This window comes from Crocodylus siamensis, chromosome 3 (genome assembly GCF_052110815.1).
Source record: "Crocodylus siamensis isolate JL-2025a chromosome 3, ASM5211081v1, whole genome shotgun sequence".
In the NCBI taxonomy this organism is placed as follows: Eukaryota; Metazoa; Chordata; order Crocodylia; family Crocodylidae; genus Crocodylus; species Crocodylus siamensis.
Genome location: NC_143397.1, coordinates 71,319,264 through 71,333,734, shown reverse-complemented (window position 1 = coordinate 71,333,734; position 14,471 = coordinate 71,319,264). Strand labels below are relative to the sequence as shown.

At 40.7% G+C, this 14,471-nt stretch overlaps 1 protein-coding gene across 6 annotated transcripts in view; it reads right to left on the bottom strand.

Moving 5' to 3' along the window:
* The window catches only part of MEGF10 (multiple EGF like domains 10), a 174,694-nt gene that overhangs the window by 30,737 nt on the left and 129,486 nt on the right, over positions 1-14,471 (bottom strand). For all 6 annotated transcript variants that reach the window (XM_090038492.1, XM_090038487.1, XM_090038488.1 and 3 more), the window contains one exon: positions 3,011-3,157. In XM_090038492.1, coding sequence (XP_089894618.1) covers positions 3,011-3,157 — 147 coding nt within the window. The remainder of the gene's footprint in view (positions 1-3,010; positions 3,158-14,471) is intronic.

Sequence of the window (14,471 nt, the reverse complement as noted above, 5' to 3'; positions counted from 1 at the left end):
ATCACCACAATCTTCGACAGCTAAATGAGTTAATAGTTAACCACTTCAGTGCTGTCTACCTGCCACTTCTAGTTCAGTCTCATTAATTGAATACATAGCTATTGAACTGGTTGTTTTTATAAGTCCAATGAGTATATCATAATACTTTACTGACACGTAAGAAGATATAGACCCTATCCTAAAGAGATTACTACAATCTAGAGACATTCTAGCACTTGAAAAAATAGTACCAAAGTGGGCTGCCAAACAGCAGCTGCAGTGTACAGCAGCACTGATTTCTGTTAGCTTGCACATAGATATTGCATTTATCCTAGAACAAACTGTTTTATCCTGGGAAAAAAGTGCAATTGTACATATGTTCATGTCCACTGTCCTTGGATAAATGCTAAAAACTTTCCCTGAACAACAGGTAGTAACAGTTTATTCCAGGATATTGCAAAGTATACCTGTACAATTATCCCCCAATTGCATCACTGAATCAATGGCAGAAAAATCAGCATTCAATTCTGCCACTCTCCAAACCCTGATTAGAAGGGTGATATGTGTACATGCCAATCCCAGGATATTTATATTCTGGGATAAACACAGGGACAAATGTCTGTTCCTAGCTTTAGAGTTAATAATGACACAGAGTCAAATTCTAGCCTTATGCATGTTCTGTAAAAGTCCACTGATCCCAGTGGGTTTGCATGGCCGGCAATTCAGCAACAGAATAAAGACTAAAGTATGCAAGCAAAACATGTAAACAGAATATGATACCAACCCAACATATTCCTGGGTAAGAAGAAGATAAAACAATTTACTTGCATAATAACTGCAAAACATTCTAAAATTAAAGGAAAGGATTTGGGGAAAAAACAAATCACAATACGTGTTACACAATAGGTAGAAGAATGAAATAGGACTGTCTTATCCTTAGGAGGAAAAAGTTGTTTTGAGGCTTTGGTATTATTGACTTCTTGTGCTTTTCCTCACTTGTGAGAAGAATCTAAATCACTTCAGCCCATCACTCTATTGACGAAAAGGAGCAGGTATAGATGTTTTCCAACCATCCTTCCAATTAGATACTCATTACATTCATTAACACAGTGCAGACAGCCACATGCCACTTCCCTGTTTTTTATACAAACTGAGACCAGAAACACAGAGGCCTCCATTTATTTTTTATGTCAAGGATAATCTGTACTTCAGAGCTATATCCCCAGTCATGTATAAATGGACTGAAGTCTGTTGCATGGAATTTCTCTTTCTCTATCTCTAATCCCTTCTTTTCTATAAATCAAGGGATTCAACAGTGCTTCAAGTTGTCCATTGTACAATCACAATGATTGTTTATTAAAAAATAAAGTTGTGTCCTCAAATATTTAAATTTAGTTCAAAAAACAGCCTCTGAAGTATATACTTGATACAAGTTACTTGGTCAGATCCATTCAGAAAGCTTTGATCCTTTCAAGGGAAGTAGTGAATCAGTCATAAGATCATCCTGCTTACAGAAAAGGCACTTTTTGATTTGGTCCAGATTAATTTGTGCGATCTTGATCTTCATTATCTCTAGGTGGTACGTGAGGGACTGACTCTGAGGGTCATTTGAGTTAATGTTATTTCATGGAATCCACTAAAATTGTGGCACCTAATAATTCCACGCCACTAAATAAAGCTTTACCTTTATTTAGTCCTCTCTTGGATTAACTGATTTACTGCAAATCCTTCTCAGATGCATGCAAGAAATGGTGAGAATAATTACATACTTAGAAATGCTTAGAAAATACTAATGCTACAGAAATGTTAGGCATATAATCTTAGGATAGATCAGTGAGAATCAACCTTTTTTGGCAGGCGTGCAACAAATTAGCCCCATACCTTCTGGAGTCTCAACCTAATCCCCTTTCTCTGTCCTATCTGCTGCTCTTCTTTCTGTTCCCTGCATCCTGCCCACTGTATTGCCTGTCCCCTCCCTAATCTGCTGGGTGCCAAACACAAAGGCTGTTTGTGCTGCAGGTTGTCCACCCCCTGGGTAGACCATATCTTTCTTGAAATTCTACCATTAGTAAGTGTTTGCAGCTTCCTGTCCTGGTTCTCCTTCTACCTTTCAGGAATCATTTGGTGGGTCCTCTTCCTTCCCTTCGGCTTTTGGTTGGAGTGGGGGGTGGGTCCTTCAACCATCCATCTCTGGTTCTTATTCCTCTTACTCTACACCCTATCTCTGGGTAATTTATTCCAGAAACATGAACGAAATAGAGCTTGGAAACACAAATAACTCATCTATCTCTTTTCTGAATTGCTGCCCGTTCTACAATGCAAATAGGAACATAGGTAGGCAGGCAGGGATTACTACTCTCATTTAGTCTGTCAGGCTGCAAAGAGACATTTCTGTTTTTCCATTTCTGTTTTTGTTTTTGCCATTCCCTAGTCCACTTGTTTGTTTTCTCTCTCTGCTATGACGTGTCTTTTAGATTGACAAATGCTTCATATCTATGTTTTTGCAGATATAGAATCATTGCACACTGGGCATTATATTGGTGCCTAACACAGCAAGGCACTGACCTGGTTGACCTTTGGGGTGTTATTGCAATATAAATGTTAAATAAAAGCAATGACTAGGTTAGGAGCTACCACTGAAATACATGGGAAAGACAGGTGTTTTGAACACCTTAAAACCAGGTTTCTATTATTAAGTTGCCTAAAATTAAGTGCCCATATTTGCAAATTCTAGCTTTACAAGCCACTGGTGCAGGGACCTATCATTTCATTTTCTATTTTTTAGGCACCACCATGGCATGAAACAAATAATAAAAAAGTAAAAGACTTGAGTTACAAGAAGAAAAAAGCCTGGCGGTAGGAAGTACAAATAAAGCTCGAGCTTCCATATGCTTGTGAATTAGCACAATTAAACTACATAAGCAGAGACTGTTGCATAGTACAATTAACAAAGCAATGTCCTATTATACTGTAGGTTTATTAAAGACAGGAGGATGAGAAGAGAATTTCAAAGCACTGATTTTGTCCTTACTTCTTTGACAAGTGGTGCCTCTGTATCCTGGTGCACATTCACAGATTCCTTCATCTGGAGAGCATGAAGCTCCGTTTTTGCAGTAACAGGACAATGAACAGTTCGGCCCCCAGTGTCCCTCAGCACACACGCTGTCACAGTGTATACCTGCAAACCATTAGGACACAGAACCGTCACCAGCCACGCTAGTAGTCACATTCCATAGGCCACGAATAATGGACAACAGGATTGAAATGCCGACCCTATTGAAATCCACTGATTTTAATAAGGTCAGGGTTTCACCCCAGGCCTTTTAACCAGGAAAACTACATGACATAGACTTTTTCCTAATAAAGGCCATGGAAGAGACCATTTTATAAATGGTCATTCAGAGCTGTTGCTTATTATCCATTAGGCAATAACATTATTAATCATCTTAACCCTGTGTTCTAATGAGTACTGAATTTTCCCCACTGAAGTAAGACATTGCATTAAAATATCATCAACCATAATATTAGGGGTGATTAAAATAGGAAAGGGAGGAAGGAACTACCCCCTCTGCTATTTTCTTTGAACCCCACAGCCCTGGGTCAATTATGTTTTTGTTTTGCTGATTTGTGCCTAGGGACTAATCTTAGGCTCTGCAACAGCAAACTATTTCTGGAGCTCTCTTCCCACAAAACAGATGAACTCCATGGGATCTTCCCCTCAGGCTGCATCCTGCTGACATAAGATCTGTGTAAGCCTGCAGCCAAGCCAGACTGGTGTAGACACTCTTCAGGAGGTTACCTTCAGCCTTGCAAAGTTAATATTCCCAGTGCTGAAGCTCCCAGTATTATACATGTTTTGGTCTTCTTCCATGACCTTTCTAAAAATTAGGCCTTACCCATCCCTCATGTTCTCATAAATATGTACTGTGTACCAGCTGCACGCAGAAATGAAAGGGAAACTTAGACACAGCACAAAGAATGGTTTTTAGGTCCTTCACAATGGCCATTCCAAAATAACAGAAGCTTATTTTCACTTTTGTGCAAGGCACTGAAAAAACTTGTCTTCTGAAAGTAAAAATTCTTAAGGTTTGAGATAATTTCATGTAATAATGGTGAGCAGGACACGGAACGACTTCTAATTAGTGGTGAGCTGATTATGGCTAAGCTTCATACCAAATGGAAAAATGTGGGACACACAAAGGGTTTCAAAACATGCCATGTAAGCATTCCAAAATGCTTAGCTGCAGCAGGCTTCTAAGGAGCCTGGTCAGTCAGTGTTTTGTCTATCTGGTTTGGCACAAAATTGATTACACATTCACCATGACATGAACCCCAATATATAAGCAGGCATAAATCATAATATAACCTTCTAATTAGGATCGCAGACTTTTTTCTGTACAAATCTAACATTCCTGGTATTCTTTAATTCCCTCACCCACCCCCCACCCCGAATGTTAAATGCCAGAAAACATCCACTGTGGTACTCAGACCTTATTGTGTCTACAGTACTTCGCATTAACAATTAACTATTATTGTAGTGCCTCTCTTGAATGAAGCTTTGGCTACAGAAAAAATGGACCAAATCCAGCCACAAAGTATGACTTGCTTTGTAAGTATTTCCAGCAAAATATGTTTCAGGTCCCCTTACTGTTTAACTTCTGTATAAGCAAAATAGACAAGTTCGCATGATAGCTGAGAAAAATCTTTTTAAACCCTTTGAAAACAGGGTATCTACTGCTTGTGACAACACTGAAAAATGTTACCCTATTTATATATAGAACAATTCCCCAATCCAAGTTCCCTGCCAAGCTGCTGAATCTAATTAACAAACCATCTCTATAGTTAGAGGAAAAGTGAACTTTCAGATTCTTAAATCTTTGGCCCCTTTGCTAAGACAGTCAAAGAGGAAACTGAAATAGTCCCAGACATAAGGAAAACATCTCCCATTAGAATCCAGATATTGATCACCCCCTCATTTAACAAAGGTCATCTAATAGCCATATGATAATCACAACTGTTTGATTACCATTGACCTGAAAAAAATGAGACGTATTTGCCAAAAGTTAAAATCCTCATATACTGTTACCACTCCTCCCATTATTATTGTTTTTTACATACACTATTAACATCATTGTCAGACTTGTTTATATTTAAGACACAAAACAAACCAGCATCCAACTAATAGGTACCGGTAGTTTCAAATCGGGAACCTAAAGTTAAACTAATAAATCCAAATTTGGCACCTAACTATGTGGTCTGATGTTTTGAGATGCTAAAGCGCCTATTTGGAGACAATGAGAAGAATGAAACTTGAGACCCCTGGCACACTTCCATTTAAAGGCACCACTGAATCTGCTCCCTGATCCTAACAATCGCGCCTCCTGCCATGCCGCAGGTACATGGAAGGAGGTGCAATTCTGGTATCATGGATCAGAATCCAGTCGCACCCTTTCTAGCTGCCAGTGCAGAGGAAGCCTGGAATCAGGATCCCAGGCTCCCCCTGAACCAGCAAGTTGAAAGCCAGGTGCCTGCAGGTCTGGGGTTGGAGCTGACAATTTACATATAATATGGAACTCTTTTATGGGTGGTTTGTCATTTTACTCTGTGTGTGTGTGTGTGTGTGTGTGTGTGTGTGTGTGTGTGTGTGTGTGTGTGTGTGTAGCACCCTTGCCATTTATGCCATGATTAACATGTTAATTACATTATTGTAATATGGAAAAGGGAATCTGGAAACCATAGTAATTTTGAAGATGCTTAAATATGGCCTTAGGAGCCTGATTTTAAGCCTCCACACTTAAAAACTCTGGCCTTGATTTATAAATCTGTAACGACTGTAAGCAGAAAAATGCAAAGAATTTTAGAATTATGCCTGATACTCTCCTGCTAAACCGTTCGCTTATGCATTATCCTTCATATCATATACAGCTTCACACAGTAGAACCCTGTTACAGTGAAAACTTTTTTTCACAGACTTTTAATGGGTTTCAATGGTGTTTCAATACACAATGGTCACTATTAACAAGTCAGCAGTTGCCAACAATTTCCACAGAGCGTAATCTGAAATGGGATAGACAAGTGGGATACAACAGCAGTCTCAATTGTACCCCCTGGAGCTGTGCACAGCTCATGTTTTATGAAAGTCATGCTGTCAAGAAGTATAGGGGACACCGAGGTAGAAAGGATATGGAAACCCTGGACTCTGAGGATCACTGAGGATTGGGAGCCCAACCATGGAGGAATAACAAGTGGACAAATTTCCTCTATAATTACTAGGAAGAAACCTCAAAGATTACTTTTTTGTATACAATTCTCATGTATTTTCTGATAGGAAGATAATCAGGTAGAGGCTTATTCCCTGATTCTCAACAAAGGAAGAAAATGTGGCATCTCACAAACGAATACGTAATATTCACGGACAAATGTTGCATTTTTAATAAGGACCCCATACTGCAATTTTTATAGTATAATTTATTGAAATGATTCTGAACTTTGCATCTGTTTCAATATAAATGAAATGTTACCATATCCAAGTTCAGAAGAACAAGTTAGATACCACTGTCGCCACGTATGCAGGTAGGTAAGGGGTGGGAGTATGTAGACAGATATATTAACCAGTTAAGTGTATAGTTAAAAAATCCTTCTATTAGTTGTTATTAAAAGAAGCACAACAAGAACTCAAACACAAGAAAACAGAGTATTTATTTTTTTTACAGATGTATAAATTAAATGTAAATTTGCCTTTGAAGGAAACAGATATTTTAAAAGGATTAAAACGATGGAAGACAACTTTTCCAGGCTTTGATTTTCTACAGTAAATTTCAGTATGGTTTATAGCAAAAATGATTTTACGGCAATTTAGAAAGAAAATTTTGATACAACCATAACAATAGTGGTGCCGATAACATACCAGCATATGAACATTCCTATTTTAAAATATATAATTCTGTCTTATGTAATACAAGCTTTTTTTAAGTTTGTATGTTGTTTTTGATCCTGATAAGGAGATCTGTGAGGAAATGTTTTTGCCAGGACTACGGACAAAGAGCTCTTTGATGGCCTTCACAAGTTGCTAGGCAATAGCTGAATGGTCATGATAAACTTCAGCTAAGCAGCTCTCAAGAAATGCTCATGCATTTAATGCCCAGTGCTTTATACTTGGGGCCTCACATCCAAATCAGCATTCCCCCTGCATCTGTAATTGCATGAATGGAGAAGACAATTCTTTTTGGAAATCAGTGTTTCCACTCATCCTAACAGAATATTTATGTACTCCATATGCTATACACTGAATATTTTGAGACTGAGTGATCCATTTGAATCAATACAGATTGAGAACTAAAGGGCTATTTTTGTCCTGTTCTACAGGATAAAATAATAATTTCTGATTTGCAAAGGCAAAGCTATAGTTATACTCCCAGACACCAAGTACTGCTTTCTAGCTTGTAATTTCATTTGTCTGACAAACACAAACTAACGTAAAGCAAAAAGGATAAATGCAATAAATTCCGTATTATGCTACTATATTAGTACTCACGATAGCATATGGAATCTTCCTCAGGAAGCAGAATCAAGATACGTTTTTGTCCTGCTGTAAGTCTTGTGTAGTGACATTATTTCAGATGTGTTACTATGTAACTAAGAAGAAAAATAGGCTTTCAAAATCTCGCCTGAACACCTGGGCCCACTGAAGCCAGTGACAAAACTTCTATTAGGTTCAGTGGGGCTGGGGGTCCAGCCTTTGTTCTTAGTCACATGAGAAACAAGCTGTTGTTTAAACTCATTTCAGTTCAAAAGAAACTCAGACTTGTGAGAGGAAAACAGGTGCATCTACACAGAAGAATAATATCAACGAGAGCCCTCACAACTCTCTACTATATGAGTGAATGAACAACACAAAAAAGCATAGCAGTCCTAGTGCATAACTCGAACAGGTTACACAATAAAACCCAGTGTAGAACAGGACACAATAAAACCCAGTGTAAAACAAAGCCAAAACATGTATCAGACCTTTTGCTTTGGAAAGTCAACAGGCCCTTTATTAAGGTATAATATTATCACAAATCTGTGGCCACATTTGATTTCATGTCTGTCAGAATAGTATACCACTTAGAACATTGCTGTGACCACAAGATTTGAGCTAACCACTTTGGGTGCAGACAGAAGTGCAGTTCCCTGCTGTAACTAAGAACATTTTGCAGGAAGTGTGCTGAGTTACAACAATCCCTGCGACCAAACAGAAGTTCACTGTTGGTTCCAGGGCAGGAAGGGAATCTAGCTGCTGACTGCTAGCTTGCAGCCGGTTTCCCTTAGCAATAGCCCCTCCTCCCTGCCAGCCCATGCTATTTTCAGAATGGGAGTGGGGGAAGGAAACAGGAGGAGCTCATTCTACAGGTTCCCCAGCCAGTGCTGGAGGTGGGGCTCCAATACACCTGCCCCACCCTCCAACAGGGGTTAAAAAAAACTCAAACCAAACTCCCTCTATTCCCTTTGCCCTTCTCATTCTGAAAACAGCGACAGGCTGGGAGGCAGTGCAGACAAAAGTTACAGAAAACGCTATGATTTGAAAAGTCTTCATCTAAACCTTTATGCAATGATGGTTCACATTTCACGTGATAGGTCATTTTTAAAGCAGTCTGCAGCTGTGCACTTGTGTTTGGTCACAGCTACAGACTGCTTTGTGTGGCTAGATCAGGCGAAAATTGTCACTTCTGTCTGCACCTTTTATACCTCAAGACTACAGGAACAAACTGAAGGTATTTACAGATGTTACATTTAAATTGACCTAACTAAAGTTAGGTTAATCAAAATGCTGATTTGTGCAGACATTTTGGGGGGTTAAAATTGCAGGTCTGATCTAAGTTAGTTCACCTGATCGGGAATGGGTTAAGCCAGTCTAGCAAACGTCTCCAGGCATTTAGAGCGCAGCCCCGAGTCTGGGAAAGCCCAGCCATTTGCCTCAACCTCAAAGCTGTGCTCTTCCTACCCTGTGTCTGACTGGGTTATTTTTAGACCTCCTGACCTCCACTGCTGGATGGACAACACTCTGTGTGGACCCACCAACCCCTGTTGCAGACACACCAGACCCTCTGGACCTGCCAACCGGCCCCTCCTCACTGCAGACCCACCAAACTCCCTCAATCCCACATGCCCCTCCCTCCATCTGGAGTTACTTACAATGGGTTCCCTGAATGCCTATACATGCTACTTCTGGTCCATGATTGGGAGTAAGCCAAACTTAAAGTAAGCCTCACGATCAAAGACCAGGTACAGCAAACATTTGTATGCATCCTGCGTGAATGAAAGGACAACTTCCCTCAGTTGACAGCTGACATTTGACACGCTGCTGTGCAATCGTGATTCCATCAGAACATTAGTACCGTATATACTAAGGTTACCATACATCTGGGTTTTCCAGGACATGTCCTCTTTTTGGGTCCTCCCATCTCCATCTGGGCGGTTTTTTAAATATCAGCAAATTTCTGGGACTGTGTTCTGCATCTGCTTTTCTGGCACTACCTGGCTTCCCCAGCAAGGAGCTGCTTGGGGATGCAGGGAGCAGGGGAGGAGCATCACCTGAGTCTGATCAAAAGCCCCAGCAGCTGCAGGCAGGTAAGGTCAGGGCTTGGAGAAGGTTTGTGTGTGTGTGAACGAGGGGGGCAGGTGCCTGCCAGCACCGGGGGTGCAGCAGGGCAGAGAGGCAGGGGAGGTGCCTTCCCCTCCAGTGGGGAAAGGGGGGGGGGGTTCTTTGGGGGCAGCAGGAGCTGTGTGGGCAGCAGGGCTGGGGGGAAGGGGTTTGCAGGTTGGGAGTGAGGGTCACCAGGGCTAGGGGAGCTGTGGCTTGGGAGTAAGGGGCACTAGGGGGGTGTGGGACTGTGGGTCAGCAGTGTGGGGCACAGACAGGTTGGGATTGAGGGGCATCAGCAGGCATGGGGGGGGTGTGGGTCAGGAGTGAGGGGCACCAGCAGGGCTGGGGGGACTATGGCTTGGGAATGAGGGGCAGGTATGAGACTCCTTGCCTAGTATAGTGTCATAGGGACACAACACAGGGCATGGGCATATCATTGCCTCCCCCAGTCATATTACCGCCTCCCCACAGGTGTCCCCTTTTTTTTTGAAACTGGAAATATGGTAACCCAAATATATAATGTAAATGTAGTGGATCATTTTTCACTAGTAATCTGAAGACTAGATATAATAAAAAGTATAAAATGGTAGCATATGTAGTATGCAAAAAATGTACGGATTAAAAAGTAAAGACTAAGACAGTGTCTTAATTCTGGCCTTCTAGGGGACTTGTTTGTTTACATCAGAGAGGCATTTTTCATACAAAATTTCACTCTGCTATTCAGTAATAAACACGATAAGATACAGACCTCCCTTCCTAGGGCAGACATATTTGATTGGTGTCAGCAGATGTCTGTGATACTGAAAAGTCAGAGACACCCTATCTGGCATAGCATATGGATGAATATTATACATGCTGGTGTAATGTAGGTTGGTATTACTGTATCTGTTTTTTTTTTTCCCCATAAGCCACTGTTATTGTTTTGGCAGAGATAATGTGCTAGTGGTATTTCATAATCCCTGACACCACATAGCTTTTATACTGGTCTTCAAAATTACATGTGCAGTATCAGTATGACATGATTTTCTACAGGAAGTCCAATGTCTGCCAGAGCTAAGGAATAGTGTGTTATTACTAACAAACAGTGCACTTTAAACTGTCTAGGAGAATATTCAGTGCTTTTTCCAACAGTTCAATGAAAAGTCTCAGTAGTCCAAAACCTGGATTTTCTAATCTTATGAGCATGCTGCAAAACCCAACTTTTCATGGCTGTCAAAGGAGGTGAGATTATGGGATAAGGTTAATAGGTTTCATTTGTTGTATTATGTTGGGTAGTGGATTATTGCTATTGAAATGAACAGTATCAAGCAAGTCCCTGAAGTGCATTTGATTCTGAATTTTTCTATAAAGTACAGTTAGTTTTTCGGTGCTCAAGAAATGAATAACAATATCAAAAGCAAATACATAAATAAATGATTACGCATAAACATATCGCTCCAAAAGTAACAGTCACCATTTAACAGGAAGAAGTTTGTGTGTGTTTGTCTTTATTTTCTGTAAAGCTTTCATATTTTAAAGCTCATAACCCCTTTCCATTACTTTCTCTTCAAAGAAAGATATAGTTAGTGAATGATTACAGTGAAAGATGTCAGGAAAAGAAGAGTAGATTTAGCCACAGAGATCATCTGAAATGTGTGTGGGTGCTTCTGTTTTGCCATCATAATTCATGCGGCTGCTGGAATACATCAGTATGGTAAGGGAACTGAAAAATAAGCCTCTCCATTAATTCCAGCTGTTCTAAGCAGGGTGGGGCTCCTATATGGTGGACATTCTCAGTTCAAGCTGTAAACAGGACTCGCTTTCCTGAGGGTGAATATTTGCCACTTGCACTCTGTGAACAGGGTGGAGTTTCCTTTACGATGAATATTCTTAGCTTAAATCCCTCACTGGGTAACAGCTGCAATAAAACAGCTTTTAAAGAAATTATTCTAAGTTTTCTGGTAGCTCTAGACCATGCAACCTCTAATAACTGAATTAATAATTTTGATCAAGTAAAAAAAGATTCCCACAGGCAACACAAACATATTGTAGCATGGCCCCCAATAAAGACAAACTTATTTGTAAGAAGAAATTGAATGCTGTTTTATTAACTCATCAATTAAGAGTAATTAAGGGGCAGTTTGCTACGGCATTGCCTTAGGAATGCATCAGCTCCAGAGCTCCTGGCTGGCTCAAGGGCAACCAGTTCTCTCACTGTTGTAGAGAGAAAATACATTATATGCCGAGCTGATACTTAGCTGAGGAAAGGTGCTAGAGGTGGGCAAAGTGTTTTGGCCAAAACTATTAATGGAAACAAAAATACAAATTTCATCATTGTTCCAGTAATTATTCTTGTTCAAAAACCCAAGCTTCTTTTGGAAAGGTCAAATATTTCACTGAAACTTTTAAAGCATTTTGATTTTTTTATTTGAAATGTATGCATTTTAAAATTTCCTTTAATTTTATTTTTTAAATAAAATCCTTAAAATATTTCAATTCAAAATTAATATTTCATTTGGTGTCAAAACAGTTTGTTCAAAAAATCTTATTTCCCCTCAACTTTTTGGAACTGCAGTGTATGGATAAATAATTTCTTCACATATCTGTTAACAACAAAATGTTCCACATGCTGACTGTGCCCCTACTTGAAGCTCCCAAACCAATCCAGCACATAATATGTCTGATGGACAAGCTTTACATTTTTAAATGTCTAACTTCTTGACTTTAAAAGCAAAGACACAGAGATATAGGGATTTTCAACAGCTTTATCATCTTTGCAATAAAGTCAGTAGAAAGATTCTCAGTGAATTCAGTGGTGGTACAATTAGGCCTAACATCTCTGTAAACTTGTGTACTCTTATCACTTAAATGTCATTTCTACTATCAAGCGTCATGGTACAACTATTTTAAAACCTATTTCTAAAGTATTCTCTCTTTTTTCATCATTCTAAATATAAGTATTTTCATAAATAAGGGTGGATTCCTCCTGGCTGTCAATCCAACACATGAAGTGTGGGTGGAGGATTTTCAGGCACTGAATGTAAGAAAACTATCTTGTTTATGTCATACTGTCTGTCTAGACACCATCAACTTGTTGAAACTAGTCTCCCTTATACACACTGCCAAGTTGACATCATCAGGCGGACTCAATTTCACTCATAATCATGCATGAAGATTTTCTAGTGCAAATATTTTTCCTCCTTAAGACTAAAAGAGAAAAGAACTTTTTTAAAAAGAAAAAATGCACAGATGCTTCCCTCTTTTCAATCGAGTTGGAGATTTCTGTCATGTTTGAGTCCTTCAGGCATACCCTATCTTAGTACTACACCACTGATACTAACCAGTTCTACAATATTCTTTGCAAAAAGATCTGCAATACAAAAGTTGCCATGATTCCAACTCTAGTTATTAAAACAAAATGTTCGGTCCCACTATTTATATGTTACATTTCTGACACTTCCTATAAAATATTTATTAAATGTTCCTAATCTTAGGCTCCTGCCAAACATGCAGGTAAAGGCATGATGGGATATAATGCACATCTTACATCTATGTGACAGAAGGCATGACTGTGGGATCCTGATTCAGATTCCATTACACCTTATTGCTTTTTAAGGGGAGCCCAGGATTGTGATCCTGGGCTCCCTCTGCACTGAAAATAGCAAGCTCCCATGGCTGAGAGCCTCCTTAGTTGACAGGGCTCCCAACTGTAGGAGCAGATGGTGCACCCCCATGGCTGTGGACCCCATCAGCAGAGGGTAAAAGCCACAGAGCCACACCTGGCCACATATTGAATTAATGGTGTGACAGGTAGCAGCCACAAAGTTATCATGCATTTTTTGTGGAATAACTTTGTGGCTTATCCCTTATTTTATCACACCTTTAATTGATTGAACATGTAGCCAGGTCACAACTTAAGATGTGATTAACTGGTTAGTCACGTTTTAAATGTAACATGTAGCAGGGGCCTTTGGCCGCCTCTGCACTTAAAGCACAATTAAGCCGGTAATCATGCCTTAAGTTGTGACCCAGCTATACATTCAACCAATTAATGGTGTGGCAAAACAAGCAATAAGCTACACAGTTATTCCACAAAAAAATGGGTATAATTTTGTACCTTGTTCTAATCATACTGGTAGGTGAACATATGGCCTGGTGCTCCCCTGGGGCTGTGGCTAGGGGACCCATCAACCAAGGTACTCCCAGCCACAGGGACACAACAGCCACTGCCAGCCCCGCAGCTGACAAGGCTCGCAATGGTAGCATCATTGTCAGTTGTGGGGCCTACAGCAAGGAGAATGGTGACCCTGCTGCGAGCCTCCCCAACTGCAGGGCTTGCAGCTGGTGTAGCGTCTTCAGCTGTGGGGCTTGCAGCAGGGGCAGAAAGGAAAACACTTCCACTGCTCTAAGCCTTGTGAGGTGCAGGGCTCACAGCAGCAACAACATTCCCCCACACTGCCCCTGCTGCAAGTGCCACAGCCAACACCATTGCGGGGCTCACAGTGGGGACAATGGGGGCTCACAGCAGTGTCTGTGTTCCCCCAAACTGCCCCTACTGTGAGCACTACAGCCAACATCGCTGCAGGGCTCGCAGTGGGGGCAGCAAGGAAAACACTGCCCCCACCTCCAGCCTCGTGACACGTAAGGCTCGCAGTGTCATCAGTGTTCCCCTACTGTTCTCGCTACGAGACCCGCAGCCCACGTTGCCTGTGAAGCTTATGTTGGGGGCAGCGCAGGGAATATGACCTCCACTGTAAGTCCTGTCGAGCCCCATCAGGGGCAGGGGAGCCGGAGATCATGATGGGAACCACTGATAGGCACAATAGGATCTAATGCACGATCCTACAATCATGCCTCCTGCTACTGAAATTGAATATTGAAAGATATT